General features: G+C 45.3%; 1 protein-coding gene across 1 annotated transcript in view; it reads left to right on the forward strand.

Moving 5' to 3' along the window:
* The window catches only part of SIN3B (SIN3 transcription regulator family member B), a 32,058-nt gene that overhangs the window by 4,523 nt on the left and 4,855 nt on the right, over positions 1–22,680 (forward strand). The window contains exons 4-17 of the mRNA XM_058163217.1: positions 943–1,209; positions 1,814–1,957; positions 3,668–3,790; positions 5,173–5,262; positions 5,554–5,672; positions 6,807–7,014; positions 7,762–7,878; positions 9,622–9,860; positions 11,222–11,405; positions 11,484–12,231; positions 17,923–18,092; positions 19,709–19,882; positions 20,901–20,993; positions 21,157–21,251. Of these exons, the coding sequence (XP_058019200.1) occupies positions 943–1,209; positions 1,814–1,957; positions 3,668–3,790; positions 5,173–5,262; positions 5,554–5,672; positions 6,807–7,014; positions 7,762–7,878; positions 9,622–9,860; positions 11,222–11,405; positions 11,484–12,231; positions 17,923–18,092; positions 19,709–19,882; positions 20,901–20,993; positions 21,157–21,251 (2,771 nt within the window). The remainder of the gene's footprint in view (positions 1–942; positions 1,210–1,813; positions 1,958–3,667; positions 3,791–5,172; positions 5,263–5,553; positions 5,673–6,806; positions 7,015–7,761; positions 7,879–9,621; positions 9,861–11,221; positions 11,406–11,483; positions 12,232–17,922; positions 18,093–19,708; positions 19,883–20,900; positions 20,994–21,156; positions 21,252–22,680) is intronic.

Consider the following 22,680-nt stretch of genomic DNA (forward strand, 5'->3'; position numbering starts at 1 on the left):
GCTCTTTTAAGCCTTATGGGAATGGCCAATCATCTTCTGGCCTTACTCCTGAGTTGTCCTTTTTTCTTCAGCTGCTCTTGCCTTCTGGCAGCTCTTTGCATGCGTGCACTAGGAACAGGCTCCTCCTGTTCCTCTGCCTCTCTGCTGTCCACCTCTGGAGGCTCCAGAGTCCACGCATCGCTCCCAGATGGCCCTGGCCTGATCTCTGCCTCCGATGCAGAGCCCTCGTCTGGGCCTTCCCCCTGATTCCAGGACTGGCCCATTGTCCTCCTCAGCCTCCTGAATGTCTGACTCCATTGCCAGGTCCGTGGGCTGTTGGCGGACCACAACATGGCCCACCCTGGCCAGGCCCACCCCCCTTGCCCCCTAAGGTTAAACACAACCCTGATGCAGTCCTCAGTGAAATTGAGTTTGACACCCCTGTGCTAAAGGATCACTCAAGTATTGCCATCCAGAGTAGGTCTGTACATACTACAATGGGCAGAGAATCTCTTTTGCATACCCAGGTTGGAAGTGTTTCTGTTTAAAAGGAACATGGGGGTGGGTGGGCAGGGATAATGCCTTTTCTCTTTTTGAGTTGCTGGAAAGCCTCTAAAAATAACATAATCGCTCCGTCTAATATCAGATTAATTGCAGCGAACCCAGGGACCTTCCTTGGATTTCATCTTCCATCATCCAAGCTAGCCATGGACAGCAAAGTCCAACGTTATTGGTATCTCTGAAAAGAAAGTTTCTTCCATTGTGAATCCAAGCAGTTCAAGCATTTGCTACATTCTGACTCTCTGTTATGAATCCAATCCTGAGACAACAACGTTCTGTCTGTGTTGAGGGATAACGGGCAGGGGGACTTGTAGGCCTCACGTCTACATTTACCAAGGGAATGACTCTTAGAATTTATTCTGATTTAACTAATTCCTCACACGGTGACTTGCATTTCCCCAGATATCCCTGGAGCCGGTTCAGAATCCTCTCTCTGGCAGCAGTCTAATGTTGCACTACTGCCAGGAGAACACCCACAACCATGGAGACTGTCCAGAGGATTTCCGCCAGCAGCAACAGCCATGCAAAGATGATAAAGTTCAGATGCCCCTGGAATCCGATTCAGTGGAGTTCAACAATGCCATAAGTTATGTGAATAAAATCAAGACCCGATTTCTTGATCACCCTGAAATCTATCGTTCCTTCTTGGAGATCCTTCACACATACCAGGTAAAGGCGGATGCCCCCCCTCCACCCCAAGTCCAGAAAGCAGTAGTGGATAGCAGGTGGGATCTGTCTTTGCACACATGCAGTCTTCCTCCTATTTCTCTATTCTCAAACACAAAAGCTGAGTTCTTATTGCACCTGACCAAGGTAAAATCAGGTAGAGTGCTCTTGTGGGAACCCAGCCACTGTCCTAAGCGTATTGTGCAGAAATTATTATATTGTTTGTTGTTTGGATGTATGTAATGGGAAGACAGGAACAGTAGTTTGTTAAACCGAGAGAGGGGTAGCCAAGACAAGAGATGCTACCCTAGACTAATGCTGGCTTTGCTTTAAACAGGCACAACTAACATAACATTTCACAACAGGGAGACAGTTTGATGCTGGTTTCTGGGTAGAAACTAGGTGAGGGGAGTTCTAGTCCTCCCTTAGGCCTGAAAGTTGCTGGGTAACCTTAAGTCAGTCATTTTCTCTCACGAGGCCAGTTTACCTCAAAGGGTCATCGTTGTTGGAGAAAAACAGGAGGGAGTGTAATGTATGTTGCCTTGAATTGTACAAAATAAAAGTCGACTATAAATCTAACGACTAAAGACATTTTCTTAACTTGCAGAAGGAGCAGCTAAGCACAAAAGGCCGCCCTTTTCGAGGCATGTCGGAAGAGGAGGTCTTCACTGAAGTGGCAAATCTTTTCAGAGGCCAGGAAGATCTTCTATCCGAGTTTGGACAGTTCCTTCCGGAGGCAAAGAGGTCTTTGGTATGTCTTTGCTAAAACTCTGGTGTTGTTGTGATCCAGGGCCAAGTAGGTAGTAGTAGACGCAATCAGTTCAAAAACAAAACGTTTTTATTAGAACAGCTGAGAATTAACTCATTCTCGGTGTAGACCAAACTAAATAAAAGCAAATTCTTCATAACACAATTCTTTAGTCTTATCACCAACCTTGGTCTAATTAGGCAAACTGCCAAAGGCTTTTCTTGGCAAAAGTTCAAGAGCAGAAGACGCCGACAAGAAATAAATGCAGCAAGACAAGGAGCAAATCTATCAACGTTGTTTTCCGGCAAAGAGCCCAAACGCCGTTGCTGGTCTTTTAAGCCTTATGGGCCCTACTCCCGAGTCGTCCTCTTTGCTTTAGCTGTTCTTGCCTTCTGGCAGCTTTTCTCATGCGTGCATTAGGAACAGGCTCCTCCTGTTCCTCTGCTTCACTACTGTCAGCCTCTGGAGGCTCTGGAGTTCGCACATCGCTCCCAGATGGCCCTGGCCCCACCTCTGCCCTCATCCAGGCCTTCCCCAGCCTCCAGGACTGGCCCATGCTCTTCCTCAGCCTCATTGCTGTCTGATTCCGTTGCAGCTCTGCAGGCTGCTGGCGGACCGTAACAGGTGTGGCCATTCTAAGGAGGCGGCTATCAAATGTGGAGGCTGAGTGGGTGGGGTGTGAAGAGTGGGGGGGAGGGGTGCTTTTTCTGTTGGGTGGAAGAGTCTGGTTTATTTTATGTACCGACTGAAGGACAGCATTCATCTTCATAGCAGTTGGGTGCAGCCTCAAGCCTCTGGAGGATCAAATAGCTCCCAGCTGCCCCACAAAGAAAATGCCTTTTGTTTGAAAGCTAGTCCCTACCTTGTACAAGAATAAGAGCAGCCTGTTGTGTCTGTGCCCCCCCGAGCCAGCCCTCCTGCCAGAAAGTGACTTGGAGCCGGCCCTGCTGCCAGAAAGTGACTTGGAAAGTGAGGAGGAAGGGCCGTCAGGACTTACCTCGGGAGCACCGGCTTCCCTGGCTCAGCTCCAGGAGCCAGAAGCAGGCCAGGTGGAAGAGATAACAAGGCCTCCGTCCCCTGACTCTTTCCCCCCCCAGGCCACGCCTTCAGACCCAGCTGATGGCAATCAGGCTTGGTTGGACCCTAGATTTCGTAGGCAGGAGAGGAGGGAACAACAGAAGCAGGGGTGGGGCAGGCCTAGGAAGTGCTGAGTCATGGAGCCACACCCCACAGGATATAGCAGCAAGAGCTGCTGTGTCTCTTTGTAACAGGAAAATCCACTGATTGACTAAGAGCTGAAGTTTGTTCCTGGGTGACTCACCAGCGTTGTGGAAGATAACGAAGGCTCTTGGCAGACGCTGGCTATTCTGCTGCCAGAGCTGATAGTGCTGGCTAATTAAGCCATCACTCGGACGGAGGCGAAGGAGGACAGAACACAGCCCCTTCCCCGGGTGATAGCAAACCATTCATAGCATCGTTTTCCCCAATCCTGGCTTGAGATGTCCTTCCAGTTTGTTAAAGGGAGCCATCTTCTTCTCTGCCCATTCATTCATTTATTATTATTATGATGTTAATTTATACCACTCCCCACCTGGCAAATGCAACTCTGGATAGCTACCAAACTTTAAAAACATTGCAAACTGAATGATAAACATTAACACATAAAGACCAGTAAACAAACAGTAACCAACATCTTTTCCCTTTGGGTTTTAGTTCACAGGGAATGGGCCATGTGATGCCAACAGTATCCCCAAAATGGATCATGAGAAGCATCTAGAAAACAGTAAGAAACGGTCCAGGTCTCTGTTGCTCCGTCCTGGGCCCAGCCCAGCCAAGGTATTTGAACTGAGTGCGAAGCTAGGGGAAAGGGCAAGAGTGATTTTGAAGGCTCTGAAATATAGGTGGCCAGTCTAGCTGAAACTGTCTGGCTGATTGGTTCTGCCCTTGAGAAGTAAAGGAGGCATTTTTATCAAAAAATGGCTGAACGCATGACATATTCCTCATATTTAGCTATGTTGCAAGGGTGAAATGCTACCAGTTCAGACCAGTTCGGACGAACTGGTAGTAAAAAATACTACAGATTTGGCCGAACAAATATTTCTGACGATGAGCTGGGCGACGATCAGCTGTGACGCACAGTTTATATTAGCTAGAATCATTAGGTTTCCTGCTTTCTAACTAATCTAAATTGTGTGGCACAGTGGACTCCCCCCCCCCTTGCTGTTCTACTTACCTTTGCAGAGTTGGAAGACTTCAAAATGTTCCTTTTTTTGTGCTGCACGGGCAATTGTTTTTTAGTACTGTGCAAAGCACGTGCTCGGTAGCAGACTTACCGAACTGGTAGCAGATTTCAGAGGATTTCACCACTGCTATGCTGGCCTGTTAGAGTAAAACCAGCCCAACCGTAGCGCTAATAAAGGAGCATATTTATTTACACTACCACTGATGATGTTATCTAGTTTAGGTAATGAAATATCTTCAAGGAAAGAACCAAGCTCATAGAGCACCAAGGACCTCCTTAACTGTAACATTGTTTAAAGATGGACAGGTTCTTTGTTGCAAAAACTTTTCTGACGGATTTAGTTTGAAAGAGGAGGAGAGGAGGAAGAGGAGGAGGAGAGAGCCTCTCGTCCCCCAAACTTTACCCCAATAAAACTGTCCTACTTTAGGCTTTTCCCATAAATGGTACTATCACAGTTATAATACCTTTTATTACCAGCAGTAGGCACAACTAGCGTAACATTTCACAAAAAAGAAACAGCTTGGTGCCGTACAAAATGTACTTTTCAGCTACATTTCTGAGATTTACAGAAAAATAACGTTACAGTAGGAAAGGCAATTATGAACTGGAAAACTTTTGTCTAAATCAGTGTTTTGTCAACCTCAGTACTTTTAACATGTCTGGACCGAAATCAGCAGCTTGCTGGGTGGGGAATTCTGGGGGCTGGAAGTCCACACGTCTTAACATTGCAGAAGCTGTTGACAAACATCAAACCATTTTTACAAATTCTATTTCTATGTAGGCATGACTGGGAGGAGTAGCAGAAGCCTATGAAGGAGCGTTTTGCCCTTTTGCTTTTTAGGGGATAACAAATGTTGATCTAAGTTACTGAGTATTTTGTTTGGGATTGTAAAGTCATTAAAAGCCGAACAGGTAAGAGCTGCTTCTAAGAGCTAAGCTTCTAAGCTGTTTTTACTTCTAAAATTGCTCCCAACAGAAAAAGATGAAACTGCGTGGGACCAAGGACCTCTCCGTTGCCACCGTGGGCAAATATGGCACCCTGCAGGAGTTTTCTTTCTTTGACAAGGTCTGTTATTTCCCATAGAAACAGAGTTTGTAGTCCACAAACAAAGATTTACCCTTGAAGGGACAAAATGGCTCTGGGTTGCTGGTGGTGGGAAAGGCCTCTAAAGCTCCTAAGCAAACGGCACAAATTTTGGTTAAAGGAGTTCCTCAGGTGGCATTGACAAATCATTGTCCCTCTGAGTTAGGCAGTTCAGCTCCTGCAAGAGCTGAAACGGGAGTTTCATAGGGTCTGGGTTTCTGTTGGTATCTGACAAACAGAAGGTGCCACTTTCCTCTCTGGCTATTTTGGTAGGTACGTCGAGTCCTCAAGAGCCAAGAAGTCTATGAGAACTTCCTCCGCTGCATTGCTCTCTTCAACCAAGAGCTGGTCTCTGGCTCTGAGCTGCTTCAGCTGATCACACCCTTTTTGGGGTAAGAGAGACGACGTTAAGTTTTGAACTTTGGGCCCAGAGCTCCTTTAGGCCAGTGGGGGGACAACTACGATAACTTTTATAATCTGTGGACTTCAGGTCCCAGAATTCAACTCCCAGGCTGGCTCAGGAATTCTGGGAGTTGAAGTCCAACAGGTCATACAGTTGCCATAGTTGCCCAGCCCTGCTTTAGGCTACTGAGAGACTAGTCTCCCAAATAATCTCTTCCTGAAAGCATGGAGGAATGTTTTTATCAAATTAGAATGGGACGATAGTCTCATACTGAGAATCGTTGCAATTAATTCACTGGAATAAATAGTTAAGGGGGTCAGTGTACCCCATGATTTTTTTAATTATGAGGCAGTATATTGTACCATTGATACTTGTATAATCACAATTGTTTAACAACTTTGAGTATGCAATAATCATTTTATAGATTTTGCAGCCAAAGGCCACTCAACAAACTGCACATAGTTGCTGTAGTTGTGCATTGTTTATATGAAATATTTCATGGCTGCAACTTGTTTTGTTGTTTCAACGGTTCTTGAAGGGATGGGCAGTCTTAAGACCATGACTCCCTCAGCTCCATATTTCCATTTCTCATAGAAAACTCCAAGGCTGCACAGTTGAAATTTCAAGTTTTGTTTTTTTTATTTTATTAAGAATGAAATAAAATCATTTAAGGATAGACATTTCAACCGTGCCCTTTCCAGTGGTATTGCAGTCCATTCAGAGAAAAATTGATGATGGTGGTGGTGGTGGTGATGATGATGATGATGTAGATGCAGATGTACCTCCTGAAAAAGATAATTGTCTGCTGTTGCCCTAGAGCAAGGGTCTCCAACCTTGGCCACTTTAAGACTTGTGGACTTCAACTCCCAGAGTTCCTCAGCCAGGAAAGCAAAGCTAGCTGAGGAACTCTGGGAGTTGAAGTCCACAAGTCTTAAAGTGGCCAAGGTTGGAGACCCCAGCCCTAGAGAAATGACATCTGCTCTTTGTCTTCTAATGGTGATTACTGGTGAAAGGCAGGCTGCTACTTTTCAGTGTGCTCTTTCTCAAAAAAGAGAACACTGAAAAGTTTATCTCTTTAAACCTGTAGGTTTCTAACATATGTATATATATTTTTGTTTTGAAGGAAATTCCCTGAACTCTTTGCTCAGTTCAAGTCATTCCTGGGAGTGAAGGAGCTTTCTTTTGCCTCCCCAATGAGCGATCGCTCTGGGGATGGGATGTGCCGGGAAATTGACTATGCTTCCTGCAAGCGTATCGGCTCCAGCTACAGGGCCCTCCCCAAGACTTACCAGCAACCAAAGTGCAGCGGCAGGACAGCTATTTGCAAAGAGGTAGGTGCTGCTTGCCATTCCTTGTAGAGAAGAGAGGAGATTTGGGTTCATCAGACATTGGAGAACAGGACCGTGAAGGAAGATGCTCAGGAGAGCCAGCTGATTTATTAGGGATAGAATCAAGATCACGTGAAGTGTTAATACCACTTGGTAAGGCCTTGGTAAGGCCACACTTGGAATATTGCATTCAGTTTTGGTCACCATGATGTAAAAAAGATGTTGAGACTCTAGAAAGAGTGCAGAGAAGAGCTACAAAGATGATTAGGGGACTCGAGGCTAAAACATATGAAGAATGGTTGCAGGAACTGGGTATGTCTAGTTTAATGAAAAGAAGGACATGAGGAGACATGATAGCAGTGTTCCAAAGTCTTAGGGGCTGCCACAAAGAAGTGGGAGTCAAACTGTTCTCCAAAGCATCTGAGGGTAGAACAAGAAGCAATGGGTGGAAACAGGAAAGGAGCAACTTAGAACTAAGGAGAAATTTCCTGACTGTTAGAACAATTAATCAGTGGAACAACTTGCCTCTAGAAGTTGTGAATGCTCCAACACTGGAAGTTTTTAAGAAGACGTTGGATAACCATTTGTCTGAAGTGGTGTAGGATTTCCTGCATAAGCTGGGGTTTGGACTAGAAGACCTCGAAGGTCCCTTCTAACTCTGCTATTCTATTCTATTCTATTCTATTCTATTCTATTCTATTCTATTCTATTCTATTCTATTCTATTCTATGTGTGTTTTAAATTCTACAGGTGCTAAATGATACCTGGGTTTCCTTCCCGTCTTGGTCTGAAGACTCGACCTTTGTCAGCTCAAAGAAAACTCCTTATGAGGAGCAGCTACATCGGTGTGAAGATGAGCGCTTCGAGGTACGTCATCTTCACCTGACAGTTGTTAACTTGTCAAGTGTGTCGTTTTGGTAGCAACTAAGTATCAAGTGTTTTTTCCGGTGAGACCGGTCTATCAGGGGAACCTGGTCTACCCAACTATGGGGCAGAATATACTGCTGCTTTCGCCTTTCAGCCTCAATCCAGGATCCTTCGCAGGCAGTCACTTTCGCAACAAATTATTTTTGTGTTGAATTTAGATTTTACCGATAAAAAAATAAAGGAAGACTAATATAGATCTATTTCAGGCTATTTAGCTCTTATCAGCTAGCCGTGTACTTTCTGGCTTAGAGGTTAATACATCTATCTAATTATGCAACCGGTAGTGGAAATTTTGAGTAGTTCAGAGAACTGGCAAATACCACCTCTGACTGGCCCCAGATTGGAGTGGGAATGGAGATTTTGCAGTATCCTTCCCTTGCCACGCCCACCAAGCCACACCATGCCCACTAAGCCACGCCCACAGAACCAGTAGTAAAAAAATTTGGATTTCACCACTGGTTCAAACCCCAGAAAGAGTATGGCTAAATAGTTTGAAATAAATCTATACTAGTCTCCGTTTATTTCTTTGTCGGTAAAATATAAATTCAACTAAGCAACAAGTTTCTTAATCAGGAAGTCCAGCTTCCCCCATTGATTTTGCTTGTCGGAAGTGCAACTGTCAGAAATACGTGCCCGTTGCCAAGTGCCTGAATTTTGATCACGTCACCATAGGGACATTGCAACAGTTGTAAATGTGAAAATTTGTCATAAGTCACTTTCTTCAGTGCTGTTGTAACTTTGAATAGTCACTAAATTAATAGTTGTGAGGTCTACCTGTATACTGTTTTCAATTAAAACCAGTTGCATAATAAATGATACATAGTCTGTTCAGAGCATAACGTATCTTGGATTACAAGTGTATCAAAATAGTTTACTAGCAAGAGCAGTCATGAACATAGATCCAATCTTGATCTGGACCCAGATCCATTCTGGCAATGAATAATAATATCAGCATAACAGATTTAATCTGCAGTGCTGAGAATTATCTACTCATTTTCCAGTGTGAAATATGCTATTCGCATTTCAGGAACATTTTACCCTCTGGTCTAGCGTTATTGACCTTGGCATGGATATAGTCAAACAATGGAACTTAACAGATCTTGCTCTGTGACTCACAACTTGAATATGAACAAGGATTTTTTTTGAAAATCATTCTATGAGTATTATTTGACTCGTTAGTAAAAAATCTCTGCATTATCACCCAGTACTTTTTTTGCTAACAGCCATTAACAATTTCATTTTCCTCTTGAGTTCACTGTTCATAATGTCTTCTTCTCTCTCAAAGGTATAGAGAAATACATTATTAATTTGAGACAATGCTTCATGCATCAAATGAATTAGACTGCAATCTGGAAAAAGTTTATATGCCACTGTGTTAGATTTTAACACAGGAGCCCACCGTATGGGTGCCTAAATGTTAAAGTACATCGGTTCATGCCATATTTGGTTGGGACTGTCACGAATTGTGGTACAACGACTCTTTTGCAGTGGAGCAGCTACAACAAGACTGATAAATGATTGTAATAGTAACTGGCAGGCTGTTTTGATGGTTTGGGAAAGAATGGTTCCATTGTCTGCTGTGACTGTCTCACAAGTGTGTGGGCTGGATAGTCTGATATCCTGCAAATAATTGTTCATGGTAAAGGAGATCCATCCTTTTGCTTCTTTACTTACTTTTTGCAGCTGGATGTTGTCTTAGAGACCAACTTGGCAACCATCCGTGTCTTAGAAAGTGTACAGAAAAAACTGACCCGTATGTCGCAGGAGGATCAAGAGAAGTTCCGGCTGGATGACTGCCTTGGTGGCACTTCAGAAGTGATCCAGCGCAGGGCCATCTACCGTATCTATGGTGACAAAGCACCTGAGATAATCGAGAGCCTCAAGAAGAACCCTATTACCGCTCTTCCTGTTATCCTGAAGCGGTAAGCCCTGCACAGTGCCTTAAAAAAATCTGTTCAATTGCCTCCCAACCAGACTGCAACACCCAGAATTCCTAACCAGCATATTTGGTGGCCATGGCTGGCTGATTATGCTGCAAGGTGTGATTCCAACACATCTAAAAGATTCTAGCCTAGGGGGAAAACTTACTGAAATTGCTCCCATGCTTTTGCTCTCCATGGAGATTATATTATATTATAGATGTTATCTATTATAGATATTATGTATCTATATATAATATCTATCTACCGATAGATAGACGGACAGACAGACAGACAGATAGATGGATAGATATTATAGATTATATATATCTATATTTGGCGGCAGCCAAAAAAGCCAGTGCGATTTTTTTTTTTTACATTTATATCCCGCCCTTCTCCAAAGACTCAGGGCGGCTTACATTGTGTAAGGCAATAGTCTCATTCTATTTGTATATTTATATACAAAGTCAACTTATTGCCCCCCAACAATCTGGGTCCTCATTTTACCTACCTTATAAAGGATGGAAGGCTGAGTCAACCTTGGGCCTGGTGGGACTAGAACCTGCAGTAATTGCAGGCAGCTGTGTTTAATAACAGGCTTCTTACAGCCTGAGCCACACCGCGGCAATCCTAAACTGCATTAACAGAGGGATACAAATCAAAGTCAGGTGAGGTACTATTACCTCTGTATAAAGCCTTAATAAAACCACACCTAGAGTACTGCATCCAGTTTTGGTCACCACACAATAAAAAAGATGTTGAGACTCTAGAAAAAGTGCAGAGAAGAGCAACCAGGATGATTAGGAAACTGGAGGCTAAAATATACGAGGAACAGTTACAGGAACTGGGCATGGCTAGTCTAGTGAAGAGAAGGACAAGGGGAGACATAACAGCGGTGTTCCAATATTTGAGGGGCTGCCACAGAGAGGAAGGGGTCAAGTTATTTTCCAAAGCACCTGAAGGCCAGACAAGAAATAATGGATGGAAATTGATCAAGGAGAGATTCAACCTAGAAATAAAAAGAAATTGCTTGACAGTTAGAACAGTTAATCAGTGGAACAACTTGCCTCCAGAAGTTGTGGGAGCTTCATCACTGGAGGCTTTCAAGAAGAGATTGGGCTGCCATTTGTCAGAAATGGTGTAGGGAGTCCTGCTTTGGGAGAGGTTGGACTAGATGACCTACAAGGTCCTTTCCAACTCTGTTAATCTGTTAATATTTGAAATACTTGCCATGATATATCAGTGTATATTACACTTCCTATATAAAATGCTCTTCTCTGGTTGCTGGGCCCGGAAACAGCATTTCTTCGGAGTCGTTTATTTATCCTTGGTTTCCAAGCTCAGCGACATCTACTCTGTTTCAGGCTGAAAGCCAAGGAAGAAGAGTGGCGAGAAGCTCAGCAGGGTTTCAACAAGATCTGGCGAGAGCAGTATGAGAAGGCCTACCTAAAGTCTCTTGACCATCAGGCTGCCAACTTCAAGCAGAACGACACGAAAGCCTTGCGCTCCAAGAGCCTGCTGAATGAGATTGAGAGCGTCTATGATGAGGTAAGGATTGGGGCTCTTCTTGAGTGTGGAATAGGGAGCCCTGGTTCCCTCACCAATCTCTACTCTCTGTATTTCCAGCACCAGGAGCAACACTCTGAGGGAAGGGGTGCCACTAATGAGCCACATCTCATCTTCATCTACGAAGACAAGCAGATCCTGGATGATGCAGCTGCCTTAATCAGCTACTATGTGAAACGGCAACCCACTATCCAAAAGGAGGACCAGGCTACTATTCGACAGATTGTCCAGCACTTCATCCCGGATCTGTTTTTCTCCCAGATGCCCGAGCACCCAGTTCCTGAAGAGTTACCCAGCGAGGAGAAGGGGAGCCCCAAGGCTCACCCGGTGGAGACACGTGATTTGCGGAAAAGGCATCCGCCTGGCTCACAAGGGACCCCTGTGGAGGATAAGGGATCGACCCTGGTGGAAACCCACGAGCTGAGAAAGAGGAATCCCCCTGGCCCACCTGCGAGCCCTATGGAGGAGAAGCCGCCCGCCTTGGAGGGCCATGAACTGCGCAAAAGAAACCCTCCAGTCCCTCCGGCCAGCCCTGCAAAGGACAAAGGGAGTCTGGAAAGCATCGTGCCTTCCGCCCGGTCCCACCGTACCCTGGACAATGTCTATACTCTCTTCTTCGCCAATAACAACTGGTACTTCTTCCTTCGCCTTCATCAGACTCTTTGCTCACGGCTCCTCAAGATTTACCGTCAGGCGCAGAAGCAGCTGCTGGAATATCGGACAGAAAAAGAGAGGGAGAAGCTATTGTGCGAAGGCCGGAAGGAGCGGGCCAATGATCCCGCCATGGAGCTGAGGCTGAAGCAACCGAGTAAGTTGACTTTGGTAGCATCTTGAAAGAGTTTGGGTGGAGGGAAGAGGGGAGAACCGCGTACATTGGTTGCTGTCGGGCACGAACAATCAGAGCCACTCACAAATAGATAAAGGAAGCAGCTTTGTTGTTTTCTATCTTAAGTTACAAAAATCTCCCCAGACTCCTCGCCTTCCCCTGGAACAACCAGATATGGTTTCATGAATCTTGGAGGAGTTCAAGGCTATGCCTCTGGCAGCTGCATAAGGACTCTAAGCTAAGTCCTCACTTGATCCCTCCTTCCAGCCTAGCTGGCAGTTTCTCAACAGTTACACAAACTTCCAAAGAATGTATGTGTGAATTAGATGTGTTTTCTTTTTAAATTAAAAAAATAGAACAATGAGGGGTTGTCAGGCTGGCAATCTTCTCAGAATCCTGTTGGATGCAAATTGCATCTGAGAAATTTAACTGACTCTTCATTTTGTAGCGGGGATTTTATTTTTTATCAGTGGAGGAGCACATCCTACATGGATTTTTCCTCCTTTTTACTGCATAGGCAGTTTCATACAAAACGGATTAAACCAAAAACTGAAGATGTTGCCTAGCTTAGGTAATGAAACCTCTGCAAAAACACAACCAAGCTCAGAGACCACCAAGGAGCCCACACGACAATCCTGAGCTATCCTTTTCTATTGAAATTAAGCCAGTGGTAGCAAACATTTTTGAGCTCAGCATGTCAAGAATTCAGAAAATGCCTAAGTTTCACACACATGTAACAAAAGGAACTTCAGCCCTAGCAAACACTGCTACCCCTCAAATAGGCTGTCTTACGCCATTCCCCAAAGTGCACAAGCCTTGGGGAATGGCGCAGTTGCCTCTGCGACCCAGGACTGCTCAGGATCACCACAGAGTGCTTATTCTGAGGCGGCATTTCTCCTCTTGAAAGGCCCCTGCGGCCTCCCGAGGCTGTTCTGGGTCGCATGAGGCCTTTGTTCTTGGAGCAGCTTCAGGGAAGATTCTGCCATGGCTGCAGCCTCTGTGTGAAAGCAGGCTCCATTTTGATGCGGTTTTCTGAGGCTCCAAAGACCCTCACGTCCCCCTCTTGGGTGATTTCCAGACCATTCTCGAATGACCGCTACAGCCGCCGAAAATCATGCAAGCAATGGAGCAGGCTTTTGAGAATAGTTAATTGGGTGTTGATGAATGCTAGTGGGTCACCCAAAATGTGGTCTACCACAGGAATTGGCTTCAAAAATTTTAGCAAGGGATTCTCCGCCCGATTGCTGGGTGGGCGTGGCCTAGTTGGCCTCCTGTACCTTCCGAGACGGTGAAAACAGCCTCCCCAGGCTCTGGAATTCGGAAACGGGCCTGTTTCCAGCATTCCAAAACTTCCAGTAGGCCCGTTTTTCGCCCTTCCCAAGCCTCCACACACGCCCTGCACTTACCTGCATCCAAATCCGGCCGCGTGGGGATTCCTGGCAGGGGAGGGGAGGGGTGGGTGGGTGGGGCCAGCCAGGAGTGGGATTTGGGGGTTCTCCAAACTGCACAGAATCTTAGCTAGAGGTTCTCCCGAACCCCTGCGAACCCCCAGCAGCCCATCCCTAGCCTACCATCTTTGACACACATGCCATGGGGTCACCATCACTGGACTCAATTATTCCTTGTCGATGGGTGGAGTTTCCTCTGAAAGCTTAGCTCTCCTGCAAATTATTTCTCCAGAACGTCTATATTCCGCTTTCCTGGTGCAGTTGGTGAATTGTTGTGGATTGAATTGCAGATATTCTTTCTGCCTTGTGATTAGGATGCATCTGAGAAACCTTCAGGCGTTTTCCAGGCATTTCCAGATTTGAAATCTTTTTGAGACCTTAAAGGCAGCAGCTATTCTCATCTCCTCTTTCCCTAATTTACGCACAGCACCTTAATTCCAAACTGCCGATTTTTGAATTCTTTATAAAAGAATCAGTAGAAACTAAACTTTATTGATAAATGAAATTTAGTATGCCTCTGGGTCAGATAAAAGAGATAGGTAGCCTTTTCAGTAACAGAAGCTAGATTGCGCCATTCATTTCCCTGGAAATTTTCCTGTTTCGCCTGATCTGAGTTTGCTTGCGTTATATCTGGTTTTGCTTTAATAATTTTGGTGGATTGGTTGTCTATATTGTATTTATTATAGAGACATTTTTATGTTTCACATCTCTGTTTAGTGGACTTCAGATTTAGTGGGCAAAATTACCACATGGATAATCACCCTTTAGGATTTCTGTTGTCTCCAAAGTAGTCCGGCACTTAAAAAAGATTTTTAAAGAATTTTAAATAAACTTTGTTCACAACAATCTATGTCGTTCTCATATTTGGTGGTTTAATGGACATCGGAAAGAATAGACATCACTTCTGATCTCATTTGGGGTTTCACTATACTTTAGGCTACCTGTACCTTTTTAAACAGTTTTGCGATCTTGAAGTCCCCTATTGGAGAAAAATGCTTCTCATGTTGTTTGAAATCAGATTTAAGAATCTGCATCAAAGTTGGAATGGAAGAGTTTGTTTTTGTAAGACACGAGTAGGCAGTCTGGGGATCTCCAATGTGCTGGATATCAGTACTGACATAGGATATTGCAGTTGTACTGTATACTAGAATATCGGGTGGGTTTCACTAACCTTTGCTACTAGCTCGCTCGCTCGCATGCACTCGCTTCACTCACGCACACACCCTGTTTGTGCAGGATGCGCAGATTGTATTTGATGACATCCAGGTGGGTGGGCAGAACCTCCGAACTGGGGCAAACCGGTAGCAACCCACCACTGCAGAATATCTAGAAAGCACCAGTGTCCATTCCTGGCAAGATATCCCTGCCATTCTTCAATACATCTCTAATACATCTTTTGGCCAGTAGAGGTCACTATATTGTATAATGCAGTGGTTCTCAACCTTTATAGTGCTGCGACCCCTTTAATACAATTCCCCACGATGTGGCGACCCCAACCGTAAAATTATTTTCATTTTGAATTTATCGCGCCTGAAGCCGTATTGGCTAGTGATCTGAACTGCTTGCTATTGCCTTGAGGACGGAGGCATTAAAGCGGAGACTCCTCCCCTATTAAGTTTATAGCGCCTGAAGCCAGATTAGGCTAGCGATTGGGAATGATTGCAGCTGGCTTGAGAGGGAGACATCAGAGCAAAGATTTCTCTCTTTTTTAATTCATCACGCCTGAAGCCGAATTCGGCTAGTGATTTGAAGAGCCTGCAGCTGGCTTGTGGAGTCAACCATTGGAGTGCGATTCTTTGACTCGCAAGTATACTTCCCATATTTCCAATGGTCTTAGGCGAACCCTGGCAAATTGTCATTCGACCCCTAATGGGGTCACGACCCACAGGTTGAGAACTGCTGGTATAATGGTTCTCTAATCATGGCATCCGGCCCTCTCAGTTCCTGGCAAGTAGATGGAGAAGAAATGAAGGTAGTAACAGATTTTATTTTCCTGGGTTCCAAGATCACCACAGATGGGGACTGCAGCCAACAAATTGAGAGACACTTGCTCCTGGGGAGGAAAGCTATGACAAATCTAGAAAGCATACTAAAAAGCAGAGAGATCACCCTGCCAACAAAACTGCATATAGTCAAGGCCATGGTTTTCCCAGTTGCAACGTATGGCTGTGAAAGTTGGACCATAAGAAAGGCTAAGCGCCAAAGAATTGAGGCCTTTGAACTCTGGTGCTAGAGAAGACTCCTGCGAGTCCCTTGGACTGCAAGGCGATCAAACCGGTCAGTCCTAGAGGAGATCAAACCCGACTGCTCTTTAGAAGGCCAGATCCTGAAGATGAAACTCAAATACTTTGGCCACCTAATGAGAAGGAAGGACTCACTGGAGAAGAGCCTAATGCTGGGAACGATTGACTACTGTAACGCTCTCTACATGGGGCTCCCCTTGAAGAGAGGGGCCTCTGTGGCTCAGACTGCTAAGACAGTCTGTTATTAACACAGCTGCTTGCAATTACTGCAGGTTCTAGTCCCACCAGGCCCAAGGTTGACTCAGCCTTCCATCCTTTATAAGGTAGGTAAAATGAGGACCCAGATTGTTGGGGGCAATAAGTTGACTTTGTATATAAATATACAAATAGGATGAAGACTATTGCTAACATAGTGTAAGCCGCCCTGAGTCTTCGGAGAAGGGCGGGATATAAATGCAAATTAAAAAAAAAGAGCACCCGGAGGCTCCAACTGCTCCAGAATGCGGCTGCGCGGGTGATAGAGGGAGCCACTTGCGGCTCCCATATAACACCTCTCCTGCGCAGGCTGCACTGGTTGCCGGTGGTCTTCCGGGTGCAATTCAAGGTGCTGATCACTACCTTTAAAGCGCTCCATGGCTTAGGACCGGGTTATTTACGGGACCGCCTGCTGCCACCCATAGCCTCCCATCGATCTGTGCGCTCCCACAGGGAGGGTCTCCTTAGGGTGCCGTCAGCCAAACAATGTCGGCTGGCGACCCCCAGGGGGAGAGCTTTCTCTGTGGGGGCTCCTACCCTCTGGAATGAGCTTCCTCCGGGGTTACGATCACTCCCCGACCTCCGGGCCTTCCGACGCGAGCTCAAGACCCTCTTGTTTCATCGCGCAGGGTTGGCCTAATTGTGTTATGGTTTTTAATTGGGATTTTATTATCGTTTTTAATAGTTTTAATGTGAGCCAAAATTTAATTAGATTTTTATAGTGTTTTAAATTTTTATTATGAATATTGTTTTATATTTGGTTGTAAACCGCCCTGAGTCCTTCGGGAGAAGGACGGTATAGAAATTTAATAAAATAAATAAATAAATAATAAATAAATAAATAAATAAGAAGGGGAAGACGAAGAATGAGGTGGCTGGATGGAGTCACTGAAGCAATAGGCATGAGCTTAAATGGACTCCAGAGGATGGTAGAGGGCAGGAAGGCCTGGAGGAACATTGTCCATGGGGCTGCGATGGGTCGGACACAACTTTGCAACAAACAAAATCAACTTGTTTTCCAGTAGAGCAGCTTGGCAAGGGCCTTAGAGCTAGTGGTGAATGTCTGTGTGTGTGTGTGTGTGTGTGTGTGTGTGTGTGTGTAGCAATAGCAAAAGCACTTAGACTTATATATCACTTCACAGTGTTTTTACAGCCCTCTATTAGCAGTTTACAGAGTCAGCATTATTGCCCCCAACAATCTGGGTCCTCATTTTACTGATCTCTGAAGGATGGAAGGTTGAGTCAACTTTGAGCTGGTGAGATTTGAACTGTCAAATTGCAGGCAGCCAGCAGGCAGCAGAAGTAGCTTGCAGTACTGCATTCTAACCACTGTGCCACCATGGCTCATATGTATATAGATATATGTGTGCATGTATGTATGTATGTATAGCATATGTATATGTAGGTGCATGTATGTGTAGGGATATACATGCACCTACATATACATATGCTATATATCTATCTAGAGATAGATATTTGAGAGCGGGCATCAGAACTTCATTTTTTAATGTGTGCCAGTGTGTTTACAGAAAAAAGGTACAGTAAAGGTTATCTTATCTTATTTAAACACTTGGTGTCCCTTGTATAGATTAAGTCAGTCAACCCACTGGCGCACAAATAAGTGTGGAAATTGGTTTGGCATCTACCTGAGCGCCCCACATCTTCTTGCAGAGATGCTCGAGCAGTTACCTTTTCCCACGGAGTGTCTGATTCCTGTCTTCCCCCAGGTGAAGTGGAGCTGGAGGAATATTACCCAGCCTTCCTAGACTTGGTGAGGAATTTGCTGGATGGCAACATTGACCCTACTCAATATGAAGACACCTTGAGAGAGATGTTCACCATTCATGCCTACATCGGTTTTACCATGGACAAGCTTGTACAAAACATTGTCCGACAGGTAACTGCATCCTTGTCCAGGGTGTGGGGAAGGTATATAAGAGTTGGTCTTGGTATCTACTTTGAGCTTGTTATAATTTGGCTCCCGCTGAACCTCTTATGAAGAAATAACATCCCAAGCAGCCCCCTGTTTTGTGGTGAGCTCTGTTACTAGTTTGTAAGGCTGGGCCTGCTCTGAGGTATTCAGGATTTCAAGATACGGTTCCAGAACTTCGTCCATGAGGGAAAAACTAATAGTGCTACCTATGTGCAGTTGGTAGGGACCTGGTGGCTCAGTGGCTAAGATGCTGAGTTTGTTGATCGAAAGGTCAGCTATTCAGCGGTTCGAATCCCTAGTGCCATGTAACGGGGTGAGCTCCCGTTACTTGTCCCAGCTTCTGCCAACCTAGCAGTTCGAAAACACGTAAAAAATGCAAGTAGAAAAATAGGGACCACCTTTGGTGGGAAGGTAACAGCATTCTGTGCGCCTTTGGCATTTAGTCATGCCAGCCACATGACCTCGGAAACGTTTTTGGACAGCGCTGGCTCTTCGACTTTGAAACGGAGATGAGCACCACCCCCTAGAGTCGGGAATGACTAGCACATATGTGCGAGGGGAACCTTTACCTTTATGTACAGTTGAGGCCATTCAGAAATGCAGTTCCGTTTGGCATTTCAAATAGTCCTCGAGCTATGACAGCAATTGGGAGCAGGATTGCCATTAGTAGGCAGCGCAATGATAAAAGAGCAAGTCACATGGCCGCATTGCTTAGTGATGGCAATCTAGGCAGTCCCAGTTGTCATTTTAACCCCAAAATCTATGGGTCGTTAAGTGACAGAGAAAGATTCCCTGGTATGAAGTGCGGGGTATAGTGGTGGGTCATGGGGGAGACACTGCGCAAGGCCGCACAAGATTGGGCAGGGGAAGATTGCAGTGCAGTATGAGTGGCATGAGCTCAGAAAGACTGGGGGAGGAGGGTGCATGTGGGTGGGTGGGTGCAGGCAGGCCAGGAAAAGAAGGCCCTGTAGGGTGGGTACATGTGTGTGCGAGCACAGGAATGGCCTGGGAAGGATGGCACTAATGAGTGCGTGTTTACAAGTGAAGGGGATGGGAAGGAGGTTGTTTATGTTCCATGCAAAAGGGGAAGGACGATGCAGTGCATTGATGAGGGAGGAAGGCCCAATGTATGTGAGTGAAGGACAGTGGGGGAGATTTACCTGAGTGACTTGCATCCTTCCTACCATCTTAACCCATTGATTTCACTTGTGGGAAGCCAACGGCGAAATGTCACAGGTGGTGATCATGTGACCACAGGATGCTGCAACCAGTCATAATCGTCAGCTGGTGACCGAGCACCCAAATTTTGTTTACCTGACCATGGGGGCCCTGCAACAGCCGGGACTTTGAGCACCAATCATAAGTTCCTTTGTTCGGCGCCATCATAACTCCAGTCACTAAACAAAACGGTCATAACTTTATGTTAGACTGAGTTGAGCAGTACACTGGGTTTAATGGGTTAAGCTGCCCTACAGGAGGTTTCAGGTGCAGGAACATTTTGTGGCCTTTGTGCCCTGCTTGATGTTGGTATTTTCTGCTTCTCTCGCTCTCTCCTCCATCTGCTTGTTTTGGGGCAACAGCTGCATCACTTGGTGAGTGATGATGTCTGTCTGAAAGTTGTGGAGCTGTATCTGAGCGAGCGAAAGCACGGTGCAGCTGGGGGCAATCTGTCCTCGCAGTGTGTACGAGCCGCAAAGGAGACCAGCTACCAGTGGAAGGCGGAACGTTGCATGGCCGACGAGAACTGCTTCAAGGTACAGCCGCCCCTTTCCCAAAACAAGCTTCCACGCTTTCCCTTTCCTCAGCTGAGGATGCTTAGACACGTTGCACTTCAGTTGCCGGTCGATAGGATCCAAACTGAAAATCCAATAAATCTGAAGGCTATCAAGTTGTGGAAGGTTGATTCCCAGATTGGCAGTATCTTCTCTCCTCTGTTGAACTTTTAAAGGTAGCCTATTTTAATCACCCATCTAATTAAGAACCCTGCATGGGAATTAACACTTTGGAGATGTCTCACCTTTGTGCCTGTGGTGAAATGTAAAATTTGTTACTACTGGTTCTGTGGGCATGGCTCGGTGGGGGGTGGGGGGATATAATGTGACTGGGTGGGTGTGGCCAACTTTTTTTTTTTTACTTTTAAAAGCATTTTTTCGGCTGAAGAGGTTGTAGAAAAAATGCTTTTAAAAGGTTCTGACGATCCCAGCTGAGCCACGTGATCATCAGAGGCTTTTTTTCTTTACTTTTATTCATTCCGCTGTTAGTTAATCTGTGCTAATGAGAAACATGAAAAAAATGACCCTTGGTGCAGTGGTGAAATGTAAAATTTGTTACTACCTGTTCTGTGGGCGTGGCTTGGTGGGGGGAGTGTAATGTGACATGGCCAACTTTTTTTTTTTTTTACTTTTAAAAGCATTTTTTCGGCTGAAGAGGTTGTAGAAAAAATGCTTTTAAAAGGTTCTGACGATCCCAGCTGAGCCGCGTGATCATCAGAGGCTTTTTTTCTTTACTTTTAAAAGCATTTTTTCAGCCAAAGAAAAAATGCTTTTAAAAGTAAAAAAAAACAAAACAACCTCTGATGATCGTGCAGCTCAGCTGGGCATGCGGGGGAAGGGGAGGCAGGGATTTTTGCTACTGGTTCTCCGAACCATCCGCCCCCATCGTTACCAGATCGGGTGATCCGGTCCGAACCGGGAGCATTTCACCTCTTTGTGCCTGTGGATACGGACAGCCTTCTCTTGGGCCTCTGTCCTGCATGCTGCCTCTTTTTCACAGGTGATGTTCCTTCAAAGGAAGGACCAAGTGATCATGACCATTGAACTTTTGGACACAGAAGAGACTCAAACTGAAGACCCCATGGAAGTCCAGGTAATTCTAACCTCGTTCCCCTCCCTCAAAGATGAACTTGACCTCATGTTCCTTAGAAAATGCATGGGACAAAACATCCCCAGGAGGGCAGAAAGGGATGTTTTGCATCAGACTTCCCGTATGGGAGAAAAGAGTGACTTGCTTCCTTAACTGTCTCCTCCAGCATTTGACGAATTATGTGGAGCAGTATGTGGGAGTGGAAGGGGCCCCGAGCAGTCAGAACGAAGGCTTCCTCTTAAAGCCGGTCTTTCTGCAGCGGTGAGTTTTGTTCTTTTCCCATTCTTTTTCGTCCCCCTTCATTCCGCTGTTAGTTAATCTGTGCTAATCAGAAACATGAAAAAAATGACCCTTGGTGCAGTGGTGAAATGTAAAATGTGTTACTACCTGTTCTGCGGGCGTGGCTTGGTGGGGGGGGGGTGTAATGTGACATGGCCAACTTTTTTTTTTTTTTTACTTTTAAAAGCATTTTTTCTACAACCTCTTTGGCTGAAGAGGTTGTAAAAAATGCTTTTAAAAGGTTCCGACGATCCCAGCTGAGTTGCCTGATCGTCAGAGGCTTTGAAAAGCATTTTTTTACAACCTCTTCGGATGATCCCAGCTGAGCTGCGCAATCATCAGAGGCTTTTTTTTTTTTTTACTTTTAAAAGCATTTTTTCTTCAGCCGAAGAAAAAATGCTTTTAAAAGTAAAAACAAAAACCTCTGATGATCACGTGGCTCAGCTGGGCATGGTCAGGGGGAGCAGGGATTTTTGCTACCAGTTCTCCGAATCACCCACCGGATCGAGAGATCCAGTCCGAACCGGGAGCATTTCACCTCTTTGTGCCTGTGGATACGGACAGCCTTCTCTTGGGCCTCTGTCCTGCATGCTGCCTCTTTTTCACAGGTGATGTTCCTTCAAAGGAAGGACCAAGTGATCATGACCATTGAACTTTTGGACACAGAAGAGACTCAAACTGAAGACCCCATGGAAGTCCAGGTAATTCTAACCTCGTTCCCCTCCCTCAAAGATGAACTTGACCTCATGTTCCTTAGAAAATGCATGGGACAAAACATCCCCAGGAGGGCAGAAAGGGATGTTTTGCATCAGACTTCCCGTATGGGAGAAAAGAGTGACTTGCTTCCTTAACTGTCTCCTCCAGCATTTGACGAATTATGTGGAGCAGTATGTGGGAGTGGAAGGGGCCCCGAGCAGTCAGAACGAAGGCTTCCTCTTAAAGCCGGTCTTTCTGCAGCGGTGAGTTTTGTTCTTTTCCCATTCTTTTTCGTCCCCCTTCATTCCGCTGTTAGTTAATCTGTGCTAATCAGAAACATGAAAAAAATGACCCTTGGTGCAGTGGTGAAATGTAAAATGTGTTACTACCTGTTCTGGGCGTGGCTTGGTGGGGGTGTAATGTGACATGGCCAACTTTTTTTTTTACTTTTAAAAGCATTTTTTCTACAACCTCTTTGGCTGAAGAGGTTGTAAAAAATGCTTTTAAAAGGTTCCGACGATCCCAGCTGAGTTGCCTGATCGTCAGAGGCTTTGAAAAGCATTTTTTTACAACCTCTTCGGATGATCCCAGCTGAGCTGCGCAATCATCAGAGGCTTTTTTTTTTTTTTACTTTTAAAAGCATTTTTTCTTCAGCCGAAGAAAAAATGCTTTTAAAAGTAAAAACAAAAACCTCTGATGATCACGTGGCTCAGCT

The sequence above is a fragment of the Ahaetulla prasina genome, chromosome 1 (genome assembly GCF_028640845.1).
Source record: "Ahaetulla prasina isolate Xishuangbanna chromosome 1, ASM2864084v1, whole genome shotgun sequence".
NCBI classification, from domain to species: Eukaryota; Metazoa; Chordata; class Lepidosauria; order Squamata; family Colubridae; genus Ahaetulla; species Ahaetulla prasina.